The 25,637-nt window shown below is 36.7% G+C and overlaps 1 protein-coding gene across 2 annotated transcripts in view; it reads right to left on the bottom strand.

Annotated features, from left to right (window-relative positions):
* PRKCE (protein kinase C epsilon) overlaps positions 1 to 25,637 on the bottom strand; it is a 321,383-nt gene that overhangs the window by 135,672 nt on the left and 160,074 nt on the right. For both annotated transcript variants that reach the window (XM_034427654.3, XM_034427655.3), the window contains exon 2: positions 24,726 to 24,789. In XM_034427654.3, coding sequence (XP_034283545.1) covers positions 24,726 to 24,789 — 64 coding nt within the window. The remainder of the gene's footprint in view (positions 1 to 24,725; positions 24,790 to 25,637) is intronic.

The raw sequence follows: 25,637 nt of genomic DNA, 5'->3' as shown, positions 1-25,637 counted from the left end.
TACTAAAGCTGAAGCTTAAATACTTTGGCAACATAATGAGAAGAGATGACTCATTGGAAAAGACCCTGATGATAGGAAAGATTGAAGGCAAAAGGAGAAGGAGACAGCAGAGGATGAGATAGTTAGATAGGGTCTTTACATGAATTTGGTCAAACTCTGGGAGACAGAGTTTGACAGCAACTCCATAGAGTTGCAAAGAGTTGGACTCAACTTAGCAACTGAACAACAACAACAAGGGCAGCATTTGCTTCTCTCTAATGCTCCAGCTGACTATGAAAACACCTGAAAGTCATATCATTTTCTATAAACCAGACATGGGGAAAAGATCCTGAACATAATCACTTTTGGCTTGGTTAAACGTTTTTTCAGTATGCTACACAGCAAGTATAAGAAATGACTGCATGTGCCATCATGTCAGCCTTGACTCTTAGCAATCACAAAGATAGAGCTTCTCCACATGGTCTCTCTATCTCCACATGGTGCTTCAGACCTTCCAAGACTGCCATCTCTACCGTAACTGAGTCCATCCACTTTGCTACTGGCTGTCTTCTTCTCTTTTCTTCAATTGGAAAAAATATGCTATTTCTTTAAAAACATTGTGACCTAAAAAACCCCATGAGTTGATGGTCTGAGCTCATCAGCCTCTAGCATCAGCTTCCAAAATGAATTTAGGGCATTTAAAAAAAAAAGTTTGAAATATCTGTCCTAAATACACCTCCTTTTGAATGCAACACTAAAGTGCCCTCTGGATAGTTTGATTTTAAACAACACATTTGGAACCTGCTGAAAATGCCGATGTGAAAAAACTGTAAACCATATATCCTCCTCTAAAATAAACTTCCCTGAGTGACCTGAAAACTTCTAGCTAATTGCCACAATCAGCAAGCAATTGTTTTAACAACCAGAAGGAATAAGTGCAGCTTTGCTTACCCAGAAACCTGGCTTAAAAGTGATTCCTTGGCCCTTTTTCCTTCTTATGCCACGTGCAATAAAACAAGGTACAAAATAAATGCTTTTGCATTTTTTAATGAAATCTGTACATTGTGTCAAAATTACTTGCACAATGTCACACCTGCTAATATTTCAGAAACCTGGCTCTTTCCATATACTTTGCCTAGCACAATGTGCTTTTTATTTTTATTTTTATTTTTTTGCTTTACTCTTCCTGCTTCCCCCACCTGCATATAATTTGCTTCTCAGAACAATCACCATATAGGTCTAACAGTGCAAGACAAGATTAAATAATTTCTTTGTTTACATCATTATGTTTACACTGAGAATAGAGAAGGTTTTACAGCCCACTTTTTGGGAAAGGCTTCAAAGGCCACATTCCAGTTTTGGTGGGACCATAGTTAAAGAAGAATCCAAAATAAACCAGGAGTTGCTTTCTCTGGCAAGCCTGCTTAGAAATAGAGAGGGTGTCAATAAAATAAGCTACTCCTCTGAATGATTATTCAGGAGTGAGAAATCATCCTGGGAAATGATTACTGAATCCATTGAGATTCTTCTGTAGGCTGATTAAATACTTTGTTTTATCCCTGCAATTATACTAGTACAATTGTGTACATAGTATACCTGTTCAGTTATGGACCAACTAGGCTGAAGGTTATGATGATAGAAGGGCTGAAGCCTTCTTCAACAGAAAGAAATATGGTAAGTTATTTAACAAAATAATACTGACCGCATTTGCAATTTTGTGGCAGCTTCTAAAAGCAAGATACATTTTACTTCCTTCCTTCTATAGTTATTTATAATATATAAAAGTCATAAAGAAAAATGCATTTATAATTTGCACCTGAAATTGCATATACCGGAACTTTATCAGGGATAGTTAGGTTGATCTCCCAATCTCTTTGTCTAGTTCCTAACCATGGCTCAAGCAAATAATAAATCTTGAGATTGTGGATGCAAGGAGAAAACATGAATTTCTATTTCTGAATCGCCCAGAGGGCATTCTCCACTACAGGGCAGCACTTCCTCCCAAAGCTAATAAACAGAATATAACTTTAATGAACTCTCCAGGGAGGCGGTGTCCTAATTCCCTGACTAAACTGGGAGAGTTCAGCCCCATTTAACTGAAAATAAATATTGAAAGAAAACCTTATAAAATAAATAATAAAATAAAGCTAGGTATTAGAACTCAGGAAACCACTCTAGGTGAAGATGAAAAAATAGAATAAAATCTCAACAGTTCACCTCCATAGTCATGGCATAACTAGGAGCCTGAAATACCAGAATATTCTCCACAGGGAGATTCTAGACTTTTTTTTTTTAATTTGATTTATATACCACCCTTCTCCGGAGACTCAGGGCGGCTTACAATGCGTTAACCAATAGACTTTGAGATATATCAAAATAATATCAATTTAGGGTTCCAACATTGATATATTTACATTATTAGTATTACTTTCTGGAAAATCTGCTGACCAAAAACTAAACTAACCTTCAGTGTAAAGGAAAGGTTAAATCTAAATATCATTGAACCGTATAGAACATTCATAATTTAGGTTGAAAGGAAGGTGTCCCCAATTTTGACAACTTCTTAACCAATCTTGTGGCCACCAAGGAACAGTTTTCAGTATGAATAAACTCACCAACTCATTCAGAGGGGAAATCCCATTAGTGCTGTCAATACTGAAATTGGATTCTGGGAAGGGAACCTATGAATCACAAAAAGATAAAGCAGGATACATTTTTCAAAAAACTACTGAAATGTGAGTGAGTAGAAAAAGCCTTTTTCCGCCTTGAGGGATAAAACATTATTAAGACAGATGGCCAGATAAGTGAAAATATTCAATCCACTGACCCCAAAGAATGCCAGAAAAGTATCTATGTTGAGAGAACCCATGAGATTCAGCCAGAGGAAAGCATTGTCTGCAAAAGTTCCCCCTCCTGTGAAAAAAGTTACACCCAAAATAAAGACCTGTGTTCTCCCTTATTAAGGCTTAAGGTCGGATGTTTCCGAAGAGCATTTGGAACCTGAAGAATGAGTGTTGGGTATTCCTAAAATGAATGATGGAACTGAATATTATGACAGCTATGAGATTATTTTGGCACTAGTGTGAACAATAAACAGTTTGTAGCTCAAACTGTTTATTGTACATTCTGGCTCAGTGATTAAGACGCTGAGCTTGTCGATTGAAAGGTTGGCAGTTCAGCGGTTCGAATCCTTAGTGCCGCATAACGGGGTGAGCTCCCATTACTTGTCCCAGCTTCTGCCAATCTAGCAGTTTGATAGCACGTAAAAAATGCAAGTAGAAAAAATAGGGACCACCTTTGGTGGGAAGGTAACAGTGTTCCATGTGCCTTTGACATTTAGTCATGCCAGCCATATGACCACAGAGACGTCTTCAGACAATGCTGACTCTTCGGCTTTGAAACGGAGATGAGCACCACTCCCTAGGGTCAGGAACGACTAGCACATATATGCGAGGGGAACCTTTACCTTTACTTTTATCATAATATAATTTCTGAAATTTGCTAAGTTTGATTTGAAAACCTCTAAGATTCAATTGACTGAAGTGACATTAAAGCATATCATGAATTAACACTGACAACCAATGAGTTAAGGTCTTAAAGAACTTTAAATGTGTTGTATATACTAGTTTTCAAGATGAGATTGATTCAGTAAAAGATTTTTTTCTCCATGTTTATTGGACACTCAAGGGAATTTTACAAAAGGATTTATACAAATTTATATAAAATTTATACAGAACTTAACTTTATATGATTTTGGAGAAAAAAATATAGTTTTAAAGGTGTGAAAACAATTATGCATTTTGTACCCCAAATTTGAAATCTATCAACGTATGAAGAATTATGGATCATAAGATGTGGCCAAAATGATTCTGTGATGATGGACAGACTGTGACACCTAGGATGGATAGATTATATGAGTTTGTTCTCTAATTCAAACTAGCCATCTAAGTCTAAAGTGCAATTGCTATTTTTCCTCTATCTTTCTTAGGGGGAGGGGGTTCATTCTTTCTGTTTTGAAACAATTTTTCTTTATAAAAACTAAATGCAATAACAGGGTTCCTTAGGAAGAATGTGGGGTTTTTGTGTTTGTTTTTCTCCTGGGATCCTTCCTTCGCATGGTTTTGTCAGTTTGACCAGATTGGGAAACCAGTTTTGATGCAGCTAACAGGATGCTATCACAATAACCTCTGCCTTTTTACTCCTGATCTTAGGAACAGGAAGATGTCCAGTGGTCACTGGATGATTAGAGCATCTCTCTTGCTTGTTTCTGGATTCAGAAACCTAGAGAAGTATTGAACTTGAACACTGTCCTTGGTCATTAACAAATACTGTATGCGCCCTTATTTAATAACAAATCCCACTGAAATCAATATGTTTACGTTCAATGAGGATATATATATAATAGCCCCACAGTGGTCCCATTTAAATTTCAAAAAGTTCCTTTGGCTTAGTGGGGGATAGATATAGTATCTGTCTGCTATTTTTTAAAGTAGCTGTGTCCTTTTGATGCAGCTGCTTCTAAGAATTGCACTATGAATGCACTGTTCTGTGCTCTAAAGTATATTTCAATGCAACATGCTATACAGCATTTACATAAAGTGATGATCTTCAACTGAATGGACTTAATTCAGTTTTTCTGAATATTCTTATAGTAAGACCAATTCTTCATAACTCCGTTCAGGAGAGATTGGATGCAAAGAATGAACTTTTTTCAGATTTTACCCCCAACCAATAGAGAAAACTCATTGTTGCCAAAGCAGTCCAGATAACTGAAATAACTTATTTTTGCAATTTTATATTATTTGTGTGATTGTGCTTTGATATTTCCATCAGCGTATGTCAAGTGCATGATTACATAAATTGTAAAAAAATATATTAAAAAGTCATCTACTAAATCATTTGTATCAATTTTCATCAGTAATGCTCATTTACATCACTTGTGTAATTATGTAAAAATTATGTAAAAGTTAATTATGATATTATGCAAATGGTATAAATAGAAGCTATTGATGTAAATTGACACAAATGAGATAATTTCAGATTTAACTGGCATGTGTAGTTAACAAAAACCCCTCCCCTAAATGATCTGTTAAGGCTGACTGTTAAAAGCACAAAACATAATGCAACATGTTGGATTACAAGTGTGGGGACCTACGTCCACAATCAACCATGGAAACATATTGGGTTTTTTTGGTCATCACTCCCTAATCAATCTACTAGAAAGAATGCAGAGAAGAGCAATAAAGATGATTAGGGGACTCAAGGATAAAACATATAAAGAACGGTTGCTGGAACTGGATATGTCTAGTCTTATGAAAAGGACTAGAGCAGAGGTGGGTTTCGGCAAGTTCTGACCAGTTCTGGAGAACCGGTAGCAGAAATTTTGAGTAGTTCAGAGAACCAGTAGTAAAAATTCTGACTGGCTTCGCCCCCATTTATTCTCTGCCTCCCAAGTCCCAGCTGATCAGGAGGAAATGGGGATTTTGCAGTAACCTTCCCTTGCCACGCCTACCAAGTCATGCCACACCCACCAAGCCACACCCACAGAACCAGTAGTAAAAAAAATTTGAAACCTACCACTGGACTAGAGGTGACATGATAGCAAAGTTCTAATATCTCAGGGGTTACCACAAAGAAGAGGGAGTCAAGCTATTCTCCAAAGCACCTGAGGGTAGAACAAGAAGCAATGGGTGGAAACTAATTAAGGAGAGAAGCAACTTAGAACTAAAGAGAAATTTCCTGACAGAACAATTAATCAGTGGAACAACTTCAGTGGAACAGAAGTTGTAAATGCTCCAACACTGGAAGTTTTTAAAAAGAGATTAAATAACCATTTGTCTGAAGTGGTGTAGGGTTTCCTGCCTAAGCAGGGGATTGGACTAAAAGACCTCTGAGGTCTCTTCCAACTCTGTTATTGTATTCTATTCTACTCCATAGGTAGGGGACAGAGGTGGGTTCTACTTACCTTTACTACTGGTTCACAACGGGAGCGTGCACGCTTCTACGCATGCGCAGATCGTCAATTATGACATCTGGGTGGCTGGGCAGAGCCTACCACCGCTTTTACTACCGGTTCTAAAGAACCAGACAGAACCGGGAGCAACCCACCACTAGTAGGGGATAAATTCACCCTAGTCACCCTGAACTCTTGGAGAAAGAGTTCAGGACAGGATATAACTCTAACAATTACATCCTGCAGTGTTATTTTCCAAGGGAACACAATGTATAACCTAAGAAACCATGTTTTCACTCATTTGATTTTTCTTATCTATATCATTTACAGTAGATGACTTACACATTGTGACTTTATTGTCCTGATAAAACCTAAAATACAAATCTACCACAGTTCTTATTATATTTCTTTTCAGCCCATTTTAATGGCTCAGATTTGAGACAAAACATCAATTTGTAGTTTTCAAAAGAACTTAAAGGGAGCTGGGTTCTGAGAGGAATGGGAGAATCAAAAGCCATTGAGGGCTTAACTCTGAAAATCCCAGCCATCAGATCCATGGGATTAACTGCTTAGTTTCCCTTGCCAGTCTCCATGCCATCAAGCCCTTGATATTTATGCTGGCATTATTAAGAAAGCAGCACTTTGTCTTTGTGAACAATCTCCATGGAATCAAAATCATTCCACTGGCGTCTTTTTCAGATGCTATCCCAGATATTACAGTCACTCCCAGCATTTTCAAATGCAAACTTTGGTTGTGGGCTCTTCTTTCCTGTATTTTACTAAAAGGCAGAATTAGCTTGTTTCTCTGCTGTCAAGAAAAATTACGGAAATATTCCAAATGGAATACTTTGCAATCCATACAATAGGCTCTGTTAATCTATGTTGGAACCCATGCAATACAAACCACACTGACATCACTGACAGCTAATATACAGAGCCAGCTTTCCATGCCTGGGGCAAACACTCCACAGCCTATTGCCAGCTCTTTAAGATCCTGTCAGAACAGCAACAAAGGGTGAAAATCACACTCGACCCTACATTGTAAGCATGGCTACCAAACCCTGTAGTGACAAAGGCCTGGAAAATTACTTGGAGCAATATTATGCCTGGTTCTAGGATTGTTTTTTAAATGACGCAAACCCATTAAGACAGTTAATCAATCCCATAATAAAATACAACCACTCTACCCTTAATGAATAATTTGCAAAGTGGATAAGGGACAGTTCCTAAACTGTTTTACTTCTTTTAGATTTGCTTTTCTTGATTGGACGCAGCCAGAGTTTCCCTCAAATTTAAAAGTTGATCAGGTAACTCGGTAAAAGTGTAACAATTATAAATATTCAGCACAAAGTCATAATATTTTGTATGAACTTACATACAAGGTAAATGAACTTACCTTGCTAACTCAGCAAATTTTCCAGCCATTCAAAGTTATCTCAAAATTATTATCTCACACTGCAGATAGCAAGAGGGTGCTTAAACACTACTATGGACATCTGGCGAATTTATAGATGCTCTGCTTTGGATGTATGGCTTGATTATGTCCATGCTGACAACTGAAATCTCTGTTTTGCCTTTCAGGCCTCTATCACACAGGAGCATTTGAAGGTTTCTTTGTTAAAGTTATCTAAGTATAAGTGTCTGGAGCTTGGGAAGAAGAAGCAAGAATATAAGGGCAAGGAACACAAAACTATGATAGTGCATAGTGTTCTTATAAAATGTAAAATCCATGATACTCAGTCTCTGTAGTCGTGTATATTATTGCAGCCTTAAAAAAAATACATATATTCATTTTTTTGGTCTTATCTCCCTTTTTTTATTGCATGCCATTATTTTATATTATGAAGTCAGGCCTTGAGAGGACTGGCAATAAAGTGCAAAATGCTGTTTCTACCCTATTCTTTCTTTTACTAACACAATAGTAAACAAAAGAGGTCAATGTAAGACCAAGAGGAAGGAGACAGTATCCTCAGAGGAATTCTTTTAAGATTTGCAAAATTTAAAGGAGCCACATAACCTACCTAGACAGATTGAACAGGAACTGAAGTTATGAATAAGGCCACAGAAGAGTGGATGTCTACTAAGAGAGGGGGACAGGAAGGAGTTGGAAGTGAGCATCCTAGGGTGGACATGGGTGATGGAAACCCTGAAAAGAACACTCCAGACCAGGGGTCTCCAACCTTGGCAACTTTAAGCCTGGAGGACTTCAACTCCCAGAATTCCCAAGCCAGCAAAGCCGGCTTGGGAATTCTGGGAGTTGAAGTCCTCCAGGCTTAAAGTTGCCAAGGTTGGAGACCTCTGCTTCAGACAATATTTTCTTGTCTGCGGAAGCTCCCTCTCTCGAATCCCGTTCTTGGCCAACTGTCCTTCCTGTGGAATGAATAACCTTTCCAACATACCCTATCGTAACTTATTCTTGTTACCACTGAAATTCTCCTGCCATCCATCTCTACTCTTTTAGAATATGCAAGCAGAATTTACAAAGCTGCTACATTATATTACAGCATCCTAATTTTTTGAAGGTTTTTTTTTTTTTGCCTTATCAGTTTCTGAAGTGGAATTATAGATTTTTTAACAGCAGCAACAACAAATCTGGTGCTCTAATGCAAAGCTGAGCTGGTCATTGTCAAAAACCATTTTAGGGTAAAGATTACTTAGAAGGAATAATAGAATGCCAATTTGATTTTGTCTTGGAGCTGATATTATCCAGCACCAATAAAAAAGAACTGAAAAACAAAGTTATTCTTCTTGTCTGGTAGCAAAAGAAAGCTACCTTTTTGTGCATTTGTATCTGTAGGGTGTGAGAGGGGCACGATGGCTCAGCAGTTAAAGATGCTGAGGTTATCGTCTGGAAAGTCGACAGCCCAGGTTTGAGACCCGACTGCTGCATGACAGGGTGAGCTTCTGTTACTTGCCCCAGCTCCTGCCCACCTAGCAGTTCGAAAGCATGCAAATGTGAGTAGATAAATAGGTGCCACTTTGGTGAGAAGGTAGCCGCATTCCATGTGCCTCGGCATATAGTCATGCTGGCCACATGACCACAGAAGTGTCTTCAGACAATGCTGGCTCCCTCAGCTAAGAAACGGAGATGAGTGCTATCTCCTAGAGCCGGACACAACTGGACGGGGAAAACGTATTTACCTATGGGTGTATATACATACAGATACACGCATATATTCATCTATTCTGATGATTACTGGAGGGTGTGGGTGGTGTTTTTTTTTTCCTTTTTCTTTCATGCAAACAGAGCAGATAAAAAGTTCTTCACCTAAAGCACATAAAATTTCACAGCACTAATTGCAGTGGGAAGGCAGCCATCAGCTTTCTGCTGTGCATTAATTACACTGATCAGATGGATACAGGAAAAGGAGGTGCAGCTCAAAATAGACCACAGGTTACCCATTCCTCTATCTTTTAAAAGCCATCTTTTAAGAGTCTAATTATAATGCAGGTAATCAATATTTTGAATTTGTGTGAACATTATGTTAATGTACATAATTTAAAAGATTATTTGTTGCATGAAGCCAGTCCAAATTTATTTGCATTTACAACAGGAAAGTAAAACAGATAATGAAACAATTAGGATGAGGATTCATAGAATTTAATGTTACCTTTTGCACAAAGGAGAGAAATAAATGAAGTAAAAGGTACATTAATTTGGAAGAATGACTATATCCCTAGGCCAAAGATTGCAGTAGATCTAATGACAAAGTAGCCACTGTCCTGTTTCAGGGCCTCTAAGTGGGAACATAAAATTCAACTATTGAATGGTTTTAAGCTGGCAAATAAAATTAGCTTTGTTGAAAGAGGAGTAAAGAATTTATCAATTATTATTTGATCCTCTGGTATTTTATTAGATATTTGAAATATATCATTCTCATCCTCATCAATATACACTTTCAACATTTTGTGTGTTAGAAAAGAATGAATCATTGTGTAAAGAGTCATGAGATGTTTTAGGGAGGGGAAAGATACCATATATTGATGCACATAGATTTTGAGGTAATGCTATAAAGCTTAGAATAATTTGATCTACTTTTTCAAAATTCCAGGAATTATCCAAACATTATTGAGGACACTAGGATGGAGAAGGCTCTTCTACATCAATGTGGAACAACTTGAGGGAATATAGTGTCAGAAACAGGCTTCATTCACAGATGGATACAATCATAACTAATTTTAAACCCTTGAGATCAAGTCTGATTAATCACTGAAAATATTAAATGCCAATTGCAGGAAGGAGTGTTGCATATCCATAATGGCTTCTGTGCCCAAACATGGTGATGATTATACATAATTCATAGTAGGTTGTTAGACTAAGAAGAACATCCCATAAAAAGACATTGGCAAACAATTGAGAAGCTGCTGCCAAGAAAACTACCCATGCTATCACCAGAAGTTTAGCTCAATTCAAGGGCACTTTTTGTTTTCTTTGAAGCTGAACTTCAGACTACACGTGGTGAGCCAAATCGATGTCTGGTTCAGTATAAAGCAGCAACTTCTTAGGGCATCAAGCTCACACTGGCTCTCCTACTACTCATTAAATGCATAACACTGCACTGCACTTAATAGTTCTCCATCCATAAAACAGAAAACGAAAGCCAATCTCAGCCCCCCTTCCCAAAAAAAGAGTTCCTGCTGCAAAGAGATCTTAACCATTAAAAGGTAATTGTAGAAATCCAAAAAGAAGTAAATATTCATAATTCATTGGGTAAACAAAAAAGGACTGATGCATTCCTTAAATTCTGGAAAGGGAGACAGGATTAAGAGTTTCAGGCTGACCCCTCCCTAACAAAGAAGAAAGGGAGAAAAACCACAATCAGGCTTGGAAGATGTTATTAATATAGCCTATCTCAACAGAGTTTTAGTCTTCCGGTTGAGTTGGTTTCCTATTCTGACAGTCATAGAAGGAAGTTGGAAGTCATTTTTATTTAGTTCCATGATAAAGGGGCACAAGGAGAAAACACAAAATACAAACAGACTGTGATTTGCTGCAATATTGCTAAGGCATACTGCACAGAGCCTTGTTTTTCATTATTAAACTTGTATTTAAAGTTAATTATGTTAAATTATAAAGTTATATAAGTGTATTTGAAACACAAACATGCTTACATAATGTTTGCATTGGATAATTACATATAGAATTACTGTCGTAATAATATATACTTCAACTTTTTTCCTTTTTACTTATTTCTAAATACTTGATATGTAACTTTAATAATATAAATTTCTTTGTTCTGTTTCATCTGTTTTATTTTTCTATTATTTTAAAAACAATTTTTAAAATGTGAAGGCCTGAACTGACTTTTTCCGAATTTTGCAAACAATGACAGTTCCCTGCCAGACCATAATCTCTTTTTTGAGATTTACTCTGTTTCTCAATAAATAGGACAAACTAGGAAATGTTGTGTTTCCAGTTGTTTTGACTCTCAATAGCCAACAAGAGTAAGTGTTACCCAAACACCTAGAGGACCTCAAGATTTACTCCTCCACTAGAGTTAGCAAAGAACACAGAAAAAAACATGATAATACAATTGTCCAAAGAAACATGCAAAAAATCCACCCATGGTTAAAAGAAGCCAAATTCAAGTGTAGCTGCATTACAATAAGCAAATTATTGCTCCTAAATTATTCCAACTATTTCTGTTAAACATTTCAGTCTTGTTCCCTACTTATTATGCAACATTGCAAGACTTCAGTTCTGAGAAAAGTAGCAGCCAATGAAATTTTATTATCAACAATTTGTCCCAAAGGAACAAGAAAAGCTACCCATGACAAAGCTTTTGTCCATCTACATAACCCTTAAAAAGTACAAGAGTGCTGTCTTTCTCTCTTATATGTTTATTTAGCAGATAAGTTTGTTTCAGAGCAATAGTGTTCCCATCCAAATATAGTTTAACAAACTCTCTGAACTTACAAGTACTGTCACTGGATGACTTAGCTAGTCCGAAGCTGACTCCAGATTTCATTGATTTCATGATTTCACTTCATTTGAAGAGCCAGTGTTGGGTCTTTTATTTTTTGCTCTGCACTGGTTTATTTGAACCAGAGAAAGCTGGCTATTTTCTGCATTACATACAGCTGAACAGAGCTTGTTGGCAGTTTGCATTCTCATTGGCAAGAACTCAGGCCTTTCCTTGACTCCAGCCCCTGAGCTGAAGTAAGCTTTAACTCTTTCCTCTCCATCCCCAGAAAGACTTAGCATCTCACCCATGATCCAGGAATTTGTGATTAATTAAGGTTGCAATGGAAGGGGGAGAAAGAGGTACTAGCTAAATGACTATAGGAATAAATACATGAAGGCAGAATAGATTCAGACAAATTCATACATCATAGTCCTATGCTAGGGTCTTGTTCTTGTATAGATTCTTAAGAGATTATCACACACACGCATAAAAGAAGAAAATGCTGTATATAACTGCTGGCAATGCATAGTTAGAAAACTAATACCCTAAGCTCCAATACAAAGAAATCTCAGCTTTTAGTCTACTGCAGCATTTCTCAACTTTAAGATGTGTGAGTTTTAACTCCCAGAATCCCAGATTGAGAAATGTTGGTCTAATGTATATAGCTTTCATTCCAGGGATTCTTGGTGTTCTCTGAGCTTGGTTCTTTTCTTGCAGATGTTTCATTATCCAAACTATCAGTGATAACACTAGTGCAGGGCTGTCAAACTCCCGGCCCACGGGCCAGATGTGTCACATGCTGGCCACACCCATGCCCAGTTTAGCAAAGGGGGGGGGGAAGTCCCAATATGTCATGTGATGACGTGAGTTTGACACCTCTGCACTAGTCCTAACATCAGTGCTAGCAACCAAGCTCAGAGAGCACCAAGGACTCCTCATTTCAATCCTGAGCTACAAATATTCTCCTTTATTGGTAGTTTTCATTTAAATATGAACGAAGCTGTTCATATCTGAAACAACAGCTCTTGTTGTTATTATAAGGTATCCCCAGTTTATGGCAATACATTGCAGGTACATTTTAGTTGGCAGGATATAGACAACAATATTTCAGCTTTCAAAATATTTTTCAAACTAGAGGTACTACTTTGCATAGAATAGAATAGGTATAATTAGAGTAAAGCTGAGCTTTTGTTGCACTTCTAGTAGACTGGCCCAAATGTGCCAAAACTCACTGACACTGTCCTTACATGTAACAGGGAATATTGTATATGGCACAAGTGCAATCAAGGCTGGTAATCCGGCCTACACCTTCTCTGTTTCCTTAGACAGCATTATTTTTCTAACATCAACTAATCCAGGGGCTGTAGTAGCTCAAAGGATGGGATACAACTTGAGTCACATTTTGTGAACTTTCCAACTATCAGTTGAGGAAGAACTGACTAGTTAATAGTGGTCCCTATTTTCTCTTAGCATTTCAAAGTCAGCAGAATGGAAGACAACTGATCATCTTTAAACTGATTCTTAAGCAAATTGAGGTGAACACTGTGAAATCTACCATGTGAAAGCATCCATGATTTCGGTTAATGTCAGGATTACCCCATGGAAGGAACATTTCAAAGTGTTCTTTTCTGAACAGCTTACATTTCTTCTAGTATAAATAAAGTTTGGATGAGCTAACAGAAACAGTACTTATTTTTTAATTTAATGGTGAAATCTCTGTGTGCGTGCACACAGATAAAAAAGATAATGATTGTACAGTGAAAAAAGAAAAATATATTCAAGTGATTAAAATAAAGTAAAAGTGACAAAAAAAGGAAAATTAATAGGAAAAAAGAAAAAATCCATTTCAATTCCTCTTTAAATTAAAGAATTACTGTTAACATCCTGTATTCTGTACAATATCAGCCAATCTCAACAGGCTTTGCAGGATGGATTTGAAAAAAAAGCAATTAGCAGTGCCTTAATCTTAGAAATTGTAGGCAAGGGAAACAGATGGTTTCTCAGTTTGAAAGAGAAGGCACACAGGCTGTAGGTAACATTTACTGAAGCACTCTGAGTAGAAATCAGACAAAAGTAGATTTAGATTAGTTATTTATTATTCTACCCTTTAGTACCCATTTCCTTAAAAAGTCTCTTAGCAACTGCAGCAGCTAACACAGGTATCTAGAATTCAATTAGATAGTTCCCCATGGTCTATAATGATATTTTGCAATAAACTTTCTAGAACAATGTTTCTGAACCTTGATTTCTTTAAGATGCATGGACTTCAACTCCCAAAATTTCCCATGCCAGCTGAGGAATTCTGAGAGTTGAAGTCCACACATTTTACAGTGGCCAAGATTAAGAAATACTGCTCTAGTCAATTCCCATTATTCACTATCAGCAGTCAGAGTGTGGATAATCTTATTTACAGCCAGTAAATAGCACTGACTTTTGACCACAATAATTGACTGCCAAATATGAAGCAAGAGATACTGTCAGTTTTATTAAAAAGGTATGCTTTTTAAAATATCCTGTTGTTAATCAGAGACCTGGAAAGGCCATATATCCTGAATAAAATAGGTGTTGTTGTTTTTTTTTAAATGATCCTAGTAATCAGTGGTATCCCTGCTTTTCATATCTAAGATCCCAAGTCCCATTCTTAGTATTTTCACCTCTAGGAAACTATGAGCAGGAAATATTTTCCCCTGAGGTGCTGGGAAAATCAGTCAGTACTGGGATAAATTTTCTAACCTTTACCTAGGACACCTTCTCTTTTTCTAAATTTTGCAACACTTTATTTTTTGGGCATTCCATGACAGAAGAGTTTAAAGTTTGCATTCTCACAGCAGTTTAGATTAGAGGCATAATAACAGAATATTTTTTAAAAGTTACAATAACTGAAACTACCCACAAATGGGTGTTTAGAATGTCAACAAATAGATCAGTTCCTTCTGTTAGGGAGCATTTTCCAGGAATCTAGAATTAGAGAAAATACAAGTTGCTAAACTAAATGAACAATAGCCATCTTGATATGAACAGATATATGTGCATGATCTTGAGAGTTGGAGGCCATCATGCTAAAATGTTGGAAATGTTTCAAAAAACTGGAATGCATTCAAATACATATACATTGTAAAATATCACCCTAGCAATATTGGGCTTGATTACCCAAAAGTTTCCTTTCTCCCTTTTAAACATTGGATTCAAAGCAAGGTCCATTTAATTTGCTCTACATACTAAAATTACAAGGTGCCTTTCACATTTGGTGTTTACTGTTTTCATTATGTACAAAAAGGAGCGCTGCCAGAATTTTTAGGCCATTGTTCAATACTTAGATGTAACCTGTGTGGTATCTGAAGTGGGAAACCTTTTATTCATTTCACAGAATGTAATAATTATGCTAAATGCATGGTGGGGAAAAAGAGTAGGCAGAAGGTTCTTTGGGTAAAGGAAATTCACCTTAGGAATACACAATATCCATTTAAAATTACTTTCTATAATACGAATTCTTAAGAGGGACCTCCATAATAGTTGACATGACAAACCACAATTGTGATACTTTCTGGATATTGGACATCCTGTAGAGATGCTATGCAATGGTTCAGTGAGTGCAGGTTAAATGAAACAGTAGTGCTAAAGCCATGATTTGAAAGCAAGAAATAAGATTTCAGTGTGCTGGTGACATATAACTATCCCACCTACATCTCTGAACTATGATATTTTATTGAAGACTAACCTTCCCACTTGTGTGCTGAAATCCAAACTGGTGCTTTCAATTAAGCACATGCAACAAGACAAATATAATCCATTGCCTTATCTTCCAGCATTTAATGAGAATGTATCTGATTTTCAAAAACATTAATACAGAGGAAGAAGAGGATGCAAATTGAGAACTATTATCTAGTTTTTCAAGCAACTGTAGACAGGAAGAAAATGGTCATGGTCTCTCAAACAAGAGGAATTGCTTGGCTATAGTCAAGAACACTTTTCCAGAAAAGTAGGTACCGTACTTTTTGGAGTATAAAATGCACTTTCCATCCCAGCCCCCCTAAAAGAAGGTGGAACTATTGGTGAGTCTTATACGCCGAATACAGCCATTTTTGGCCTCCTGAAACCCCGTCCTGTGAGTCCCATTTTTGCCAAAAACAGGTCCATTTTTCACAAAAATGGGGCACACAGAGGGTTTGGGAGGCCTGCAGAGTGTTCCTGGGGGCTGGGGAGGGCAAAAACATGATGTAGGGAGGGTTTGGGAGGCCAAAGATTTGCCTGTTTTTCACAAAAACGGGACGCGCAGAGGGCTTGGGAGGCCTGCAGAGTGCTCCTGGGGGCCGTGGGGGCCAAAAACTTTTTTCTTGTTTTCCTCTTTGAAATTTTTGTGCGTCTTATGCTCCGGGGTATCTTATAGTCCAAAAAAATACAGTAGGTAAAACTCCATTCATTGGAATAAATACTTATGAATAAAGTTCCTAGCCAGATTTCCTAGTTATTCTAGCCAGGGGCACGTATATCCCTAAAGAATTAAGGGAGACAAGAACTCGTTTGTTTCCTGAAAGAAGTTTAGAAAGAAGATGACAAATTGATGACAAATACTGAATTTGAAGCAGACCTTTCATTAGATCTGAGCCAAGAAATGCTTATTTTAATGATAGATGTTTTCAAGACCCATTATTGTCATGGGTAACTGTACATTAATGTAAACCTAAAGGGTTAAGAAAGGCTACAGAAGCAGTTAGCAATTGAACTTTTTATCAGGTCCGCCTGATTCACCAGTTGCATCCCTTTCTGGATCGGGACTCCTTATGCACGGTCACTCATGCCCTCGTCACTTCTCGCCTGGACTACTGTAATGCTCTCTACATGGGGCTCCCCTTGAAGAGCACCCGGAGCTTCAACTGTCCAGAATGCAGCCACGCAGGTGGTTATGGGAGCAATGCGGTGCTCCCATGTAACACCTCTCCTGCGCGAGCTGCACTGGCTTCCGGTGGTCTTCCGGGTGTGCTTCAAGGTATTGGTTACCACAATACCAATAGAGTTTAGAGTGCTCCATGGCTTAGGACCTGGGTATTTACGAGACCGCCTTCTGCCACTGATAGCCTCCCACCGGCCAGTACGCTCCCACAGAGAGGGGCTCCTCAGGGTGCCATTGGTCAAACAGTGTCGGCTGGTGGCCCCCAGGGGGAGAGCCTTCTCTGTGGGGGCACCTGCCCTTTGGAACAAACTCCCCCTGGAGATACGGAGGATTCCGGATGTACGCACTTTCCGCCGCGCCCTCAAGACTTTTTTATTCCAACAAGCTGGGCTGGCCTAACTCTTTTAATTGCTAATTTTAATTCGTTTTTAAAAAGGGAGGTGTTTTAATGCGTGAGGGCCAAATTCATTTAATATGTTTTAAATTGTTTTTTAAATTTTATATATTGTTATGTGTTTTATTTGGCTGTTCACCGCCCTGAGTCCTTCGGGAGAAGGGTGGTATATAAATCTAATAAATACAAATACAAATACAAATACAAACTTTGGTGGCTGTCCTGTTTTGTTAAGCAGAAAGCAAATTTATAATGTCTGCCAATCAAGGAGACAGATGTTCCCGGAATTTCTTTCAATTCTTGAAGAAGTTTTTGAGACACAAACACTATAATGTCCCCAATGTATTCTACTGAATTTTCAAGGACCATGTTGCCACGGTCTTCAATCATTTATTTAATGAATCTCAGTGTTTACAAATATAAAACCTTCAGCTTCTACAACTCTTTCACAAATTGCTGGCTCATTTCTTATCCCAATTCAAAATGCTGATTATCACTTTATGTGCATTCAGTGGCTAAAACTCAAGAGCACTTAAATGATCTGCCATCTCTCCACTGTTAGAACAATCCTTCAAGAAATCTTATCACCGACTGAGCAGTATTTGTTAAGAACAATATGAAATTCACCTTCATGATGGCAACAGGAAACCTGTAAACAGCCTGTTCTGAAAAATAGGCCTGTGACTTATCATGATTGGTTCTATTGTGAAATAAAGACTTGGGGTGTGTGTGTGTGTGTGTGGTTATCTTTGGCTTTATTTTACAAGCCTTCTTTATACTGTTCTGTTATTGTTTTGCTTTTCTGGGTCATTATGGGCAGCTCCATTATGGGATTTAGAACCCATATTGTCAGGCCCAAACAACCAGGTCCACATGTGAAGAATTCAATTAGCTGATTTATTGCATAACTTTATACACAGGAATCTTCTCAAACTAATGGTTTTCACCTGGGTGAGACTAGATAAGATTAAATGGTATAGGGGAGGGGGTCAGACTGTGCCCTCTGGTACCCATGTAGGGATTCCAGACTAAGTCCACATTTGACTCCTCCCCCCATCTTAGCCAGTTTCTCTCTCCTACATGTAAGAGCTACCATAGTTGCCTGTTTAAATTGAAGAATTTAAGGCAAGTTTTGTGATAAAGGAGAGGCTAACAGAATAAATGTTACTTTATTTTAATTCAATTGGTCATAGAATGACAGATGTGGGTTGCATATGAGAGCACAATGGGATTACAGTATATACACATGCAGAGATCAGAAAGTTCAGATTTAAGCTTCATACCAAAGCCATCCTATCTTTAGGATGGACACCCCAGTAAAGGGTCTTCTGGGCTCTGCAAGTGTCTTCTAGGGAAGAGCAGCATTCAAAACATGACTTGTCCTGAGCAGCGTAAAGAGACCTGCAATCTCTGGATACCCAGATGCAAAAAGTGGCTTAAAAGACACTGTTTTTTTTAAAAGTCTCTGGATACCTTTCATTTGAGAAATAATGCTTACTAAAGAGGAAAGTCAGCTTACTACAGAAAATCAATGTGTTCTTGGGACAATTGCCAACCCATTAAAAAGAATGAGCTAAGGAAGAAGAAATAACAGTTAAAACTATTGTCTTCCCTCAGAAGAGAAGTAAATGGAGAAGTACTTTCTTCTCCAAACTGCTGATTCAAAGATAATCAAAACTGATGATTGTTAAGGTCACAAAGGCTCAAATCAATGTCCTCAGGAGGCACACAGACCGAGAAAAACACCTTCCATAATGAATCAAGAAGCTTACCCACAAAAACACTCAAACCAAGACAGAATGACAAAGGTGCTACTATGGATATGAATGAGTTGAAACTATTTTTGTGCTTCTTTTTTCTTTCTTAACAGAAATACCATTGTAGAAAAATTGGATGGTTATAACAAAGGATATACATCTACATGGAAGGTTAGAATTTTTTTTCAGAACTGCTATAACTATCACTTACAATCTTGATCAATGGAGGACAAGGGTCAACAGAGGTCAACAAAAGACTTTATATGATGTTTCAAAAAGAAACTTACAATATTAATTGTACATATAATACTAAAGTCCTTTTTTTGTTCAGCCTGAAAACCAGACTCTTATAATTCCTTTTATTAATACAAATTAGAAACAGATGTTTACAGAGATTTTCCCAAGACCACTGAATTATATGCTAGTTAAAATCTCTCTGAATCCATTCTGAGCCACCCAGATACAACATTAGGTTTGTACTAAAGAATAATGAAGATGAGCAAATGTAATAAGGATGGCATTTTTTTTTACAAAAAATAGATTGTTATTTAATTGCATTTGATTAAAATAATTCTATACTATTCTTCATCCAACTGGATCTCATAGCAGATGTACAAGGCATATAAAACTCTTTTTACTTCAATGTATAAAAATAGTATATATACATTAAAAATTAAAAAGACCAAACTCATGTTTTACATGTAAGGTAGGTTAAATCATTATAAGAATAAAAATGATTGAGCAAAACTGATCCAGGAATATTATATTGCTAGTGCTAATTACAATTCAATTATTTAGAAATTCAATTATTTAGAAAACGTACATGGCTCCTTGTGGTGTAAATGATAATTGTAAGTGCTTCACAGCAACAATCCATAAAAAAATTTAATTTCATACAAAATTTTATACAAAGCCACAATATGCAGTACATCATTCTTCCCACCAAAGTACCACAACATCTCCTCAATTCTATATTTGCTGGGCTCACTTCCATTGTAGCCCAGTGCTTACATGAACAGGCAGGTCTTCATGGCCTCAAGAAGGATAAAAAGATGGGGGCAGAACTCAATAAGCATTCAGAATTTTTCTGTCTTCATGAAAAGTGAAAGCTGATGTGGTGATCAAGCAAATGATAGGATGAAATACATGGTTGGTTGATAGATCACATTTTGTGCAGATCAGATCTAATGTCAGGTGCCACCTCTTCTCTTTTAGCATCCTTTATACCCAAAATGAAGGAAGGGGGATAATCTATTATTGTCTGTAATGCTTGTACAGGACAAAAGGCCTTGAAGAATGCTGATTGCTCTTTTGATGCCACCAGAACAATCACTGTCAATGAGATAATTCCTGTTTGTAAATACATTAGAAACTTCATCATTGCAAATACGAGAAAGAAGCACTTGAGTGACCAAAGAAAGGGTAGGACTGCAATATTGTTGTACTTAGTTTACTTAGTTGAAGTCTACCTGTTGCTGAAACAACAGTGCTCCTATTGGACAGCTCCCTTCATGAATTTGAACAATCTGATCTTTGGCCTATCATTTTGATAAAAGCAGAGGCTAAACCTTTTGGCCAGGAAAAGACATATGTACTGCATGTTATTGCTCTTTTGTTTTGCAACATGTATATTTAACTTCCAGTATAAAAAGTCAGATATATCATAAGCAACCTGTCACTATGATTCCAAAAAAGCTACTTGTGAATTTAAAAATTAGATGCTGATTAGGCAAATTGGGAGTTCTTCCAAAGGTTAGCTACTACTTCTAATCCCTAAGGCCTTGCTAAAATTCTGACAATTGCAGCTTTCATTTGGAAAAAAAGTTCAGCTCTTGTGAGTACTTGCTGTGCCCGTATCACTCACTACAAGCAAAAATAGAAAGGCATCAGTTTGTTTCCAAATACAAAACATGCTATTTTTAAATGTTCGGAATTGCAGAGAGGCTCTGCAGAAACCATGATTTTGCTGCTTGCAACCAAAGATAGATTTCCAGTTAAAAAATGAATAAAAATGTCTCCTACTGAACAGCTAACAAAGTGTGAAGTTAATAGTAAAGAAACAATATTCTTCTCATCTAGGTATTTGTGATATTAAGGGGGTTAAAATGCTAAAATAACAACAACCAGATTAGTTAAATCAATTCCTTTTGACTCATTTGTTAACAACAACAATAACCCCAGGTTCTGTTCAGAGTACAACAGAGCCATGTTTTATTCCTCCTTTTTATGGGTCAGAGATACCTTTAAAGTGTTCGTTTTAAAGTTATCTGACATTTAGGGATATGACTGGAAATCAAAAGAAGCCCCTTTTCTCTTTTTTAATTCTTAAATTTCACTGCTCTTCCATTGAGCTTGAAGGTTGCTATATTTGCCCATTTTATTTGTCTTAATGAGATTAGATTATGATGGAATATCATTCTAGAAGGGTTTTGGATATAGGTACCACGAGCATAAAGTCCCTCTCAGTCTGGCCACAATTGCACAGAGCCTGGTTAATTTTCAACATCAGTTAAATCAGGGGTCCCTAAAATTGGCAGCTTTAAGACTTGTGGACTTCAATTCCCAGAATTCTGGGAATTGAAATCCACAAATCTTAAAGCTGCCAAGTTTGAAGACCTCTGAGTTAAATACATGACTGACTCCATGCTTATGTGTCTTTTAATGTGTTCCATAATTCTGATTTCTGGCTTAACCTTTGCAATTTGGTAGAAAGTTAATTTTTTTGAATTGAAGTAAGTGGTTAAAACAATTTCATATTCTGCTTTAAGATTACTACTATATGATATTATATATTGCTTTCAGATTATGTTCGTGAAAATTTGACTATAAATATATATACGCATTTACACAGACAGAGGGACACACAAACACACAAAACAAACTGTAGAAAAGGAGAAGAGGAGATGATAAGAGATAAGGGGCATGCATAAGCGCACCAGTGTGCCTACCGTCCCTGTCCTAATGTTTCTTCTATTTGTACCTATTTTATGTATCCAATCCATGCTTATACTTATTACCAAATAAAATAAATAAATAAAATAAATGAGAAAGCACTGTTCAAACAAGCATACTAGAATAATACTATATCCCGGGAGGCTGCTCATTGCAACTATAGAAACACTTACCGAGCAGGAACAATAGAACTTAAAAATAGAAGGAAGGGAGGAAAGGCAGCTACTCCTCGTCTCCTGGAAAATTCTATATCCCAGTTTTAAATCTTCCTTTCCCTCTTCTCTAAAATGGCTAGGGAAGGAGTTTGCATGAGTTGGGATAGGTTTCCTGTTTGGGTCTTCTAATTCTTCCTTACAGGAAGAATGTAAGGCCAAAAGTCCACTTAATCCAGCACTTTGTTTCTCTCAGTGGATTGCCAGAAAGAAGGCTCTGGGAAGGCTCACAAGCAAGACAGGAATACAAGAGGTGTAAGAGTGTGTATGTTTACTCCAAGACATTTCAATGTTTGAAGCTAAGCTAAGGCACAAATGGTGAATTCCACACTCTCAAGTGAAGTTAAGTCCGAGTGTGTTATTTTGGCATATGGGCAGAAAATCCCACGAGTACCTTTTTAATCTCTGGCAATAAAGATACAATAATAAGAATAATAATTTATTTTACAAATTACTTCTTTTTTTCTCTTCAGTACTGGCTGTTTAAAGGTCTACTGCTTCATTTGCCTAAAAACAGGATGGATCTGAAGAAGATAGGCCAACAAGTCTACATACTGATTAATAGTTGTGAGTAAAAGTTTCACCATAATCAAAACATTGTTGTTCCACTTTAAAAAGCCAAGAAAATATATATTTCTCTTTTTTTCCCCTAGTGATGCATATGTGAATGTAAATAATACCCATTAGAAAACAGCCTGTTTTCAAACTACACAGGCATTTCTACTGGGTGACTGGGTAAAGGACCAAAAGAAAAAAGAAAAAAAGAAGCTTACATCAACATTTGAAATCGAAACACTCTTAGCTATTTAATAAATATATCCCAGCAGTTCAAAACTCTTCTGGAGATTATTAAGAAAGAATATAATCCAATTGCTGAGCACATTGTAAGCCGCCCTGAGTCTCCGGAGAAGGGCAGCATATAAATCAAATTAAAAAAAAATGTATTTTTAAAATCTAGATTGTTTTTGATTATGCAGAAACAACTTAAAAAAAACAAGTTTGTTTGCAAGAAAGTGGCAAGAAAGGGCAAATGATGGAATATAAACTCCATTAGCCACTGACCATTAGCCAATACACACACACACATGTATATATAATTAAATATATAGCATGGTGTTTTTGCCTTGGTTGATGGAGATTTGTTTTTACCAAGTGTACTTAACCCTATTATTTTTATGTAAACATTGTTACTTTTTTTTTATTTATTTATTTATTTATTTATTTATTTATTTATTTATTTATTTATTTATTTATTTATTTATTTATTATCAGATTTATATACCGCCCTTCTCCCGGAGGACTCAGGGTGGTGCACAGCCAAAGTAAAAACATAAATACAAACATTAAAATACAGTTAAAAAGATATATGTGTGTTTGGCCCCATAATTAAAAAAACAATAACAAACCTATTAAAAACATTTAAAAATGTGTTAAGCCAGCCCGGCTTGCTGAAAAAGAAAGTTAGCTCCCCAAAATTATTTCATTAAAATGGGCAATTATATATATTTGTATAATAAATTTTAGATATTTTTTTCCAAATCAATATACTGGTTCTATTTTGCTTCTACAGTCTTGTGGTCATAATAGTACAGTACAAGTATCAAGTTCAATGGACAAATCATGTAAATACAGTTGAAACCAGTTTATGCACCAAATGATGATCAATGAACCAATGCATTCAGTTTCTCTGAACAATCTTATAGACTGTTAATAGCATTCTACTACAAGGTTTGGGTAGGAGTGTGTGTTTTGTGTTGTGTCTATTCATGCAAATAGCTCTGAACTTTCTTTAAAAAAAGAGAATAAAATAATAATCATGGGACATGGTACAAGTATTGCCTAACAATATTCTGTACGCTCAGTATTGTGATAAATATTGTCAGTCAAAACTTGTACCATGTCCCACAATAATTATTATTTTATTCTCTCTCTCTCTCTCTCTCTCTCTCTCTCTCTCTCTCTCTCTCTCTCTCTCTCTCTCTCTCTCTCTCTCTTTTAAGAAAGTTCAGAACTATTTGCATGAAACTTCCAAGGTTGTCCTTTAGGCATTGGTCAAGGGTACAATCTCCTGGCTGCAGAAAAACAGAGAAAGAAACACAGTATCAGATTTATTCCATCACTAGCTGAATATAAAAAAACCTAACATGTGGCATGTTGCTATAGCAGAATCACAGAGAAGAGACTCCAACTTTTTGTTCAATACAGGAATTCAAATTAAAGCATCCTTAACAATTGGCTATTTAATTTCTGCTGGAATACATCCATTGAAAAAGCCCCAACACTTCTCTAAGTAATAGGTTCCCTATCAAAATGCTCTTTCTGCTGGGAGCTGTTTTTTTTCCCCCATCTGTCAATCATTTGAGAATTTTGTCCCAAAGGTGCTTTCTTTCAAAAGGCAACTGGACTTTCTTGTTTTGCTTGAATACATTTCGCTTCTCATCCAAGAAGCTTCTTCAGAAGAAGTCCAGTTGCCTTTTGAAAGAAAGCATCTTTGGGACAGCCATGACATGGATGACTGAAAACCTCCATAAACATCTGGGAACTTTCTTTTTAGAATGTATGCATGCCCACATATGTAAGGGAGTCCTTGACTGGCTTAGCTTCCTGTGCCCAAGACACACAGAAATCTGTATGTTCAGATAAAGAGCACTTGTGAATACAATAAAATCTAGCAGTCTTACCTTCACCTGAAGAGCCTGAAAGATCTATGATGACGTACACTCTTCCTTCTGGCTCCAAATCAATCTGCAAGAGAAGGAAGCAAATATTTATTATTAGAATTCCACTGTGTTCTTTTCATAGGGTGTGTTGTTTTCCTGAGAATTCTTACAGGATTTTTAATGTACTCTAAGCAGGCATTGGCTTAAAGGAAGAAAAAAAAAGAATAGATGCCACTGAAACATTATAAACCAACCTTAGATGAAGTAAAAAGATTTACTGTAAATATTTAGCTACATTTCTGGATTTGGATCTCATAAGACCATTTACTTATTTAGAAAATAAGTAAGGATAATACTTCAATTAGTTCAGTGTATAGCTTTACCTGTTCCAGAACTTTAGAAGACACAATGCAAATTAAAACCCAAATTTAAATAACGCAGTGTATAATATGTTAAAATAATGAAAACAATATCCTGCCAAAATCTTCATAACTTTGTCTGTTTGCCAAAATCTTCATAACTTTGTCTGTTTCAAAGTGGTTCTCAGAGATCTGCCCAAACTTTTTTTTGATAAATGCAAAATGGGGCTAACTTTTTCTATTGGAACTGTTTAAAAAAGAGATTATAAGACTCATGCAGGCATTGTCACATTTCTACAAATAAGATATTTATGGAGCTCATCCCTGATGGACTATCAAATATCTGTTTGCTTCTACAAGTGCTAAACTTTCTTAGGTTTAAGGACAGACAATTTCCACCAAATATTACACAAGAGGGGTAAAGATATGTAAGTACACATTACTATACTGCTTTATGCCTATACTTGATAGATGTCAGAATGAAAAAGGCATGCTGTAAAAGTATATTGGAAACAACATAGACAAGGAGCAACTAAGGAAAACACATCTTTAAATGATCTTTAGATGCCTTGTG

Source organism: Pantherophis guttatus, chromosome 1 (assembly GCF_059756535.1).
Source record: "Pantherophis guttatus breed Tessera chromosome 1, ASM5975653v1, whole genome shotgun sequence".
Taxonomy (NCBI): Eukaryota; Metazoa; Chordata; class Lepidosauria; order Squamata; family Colubridae; genus Pantherophis; species Pantherophis guttatus.
Note: the sequence above shows the minus strand (reverse complement) of the source record. Positions and strands in the feature narration are given on the sequence as shown.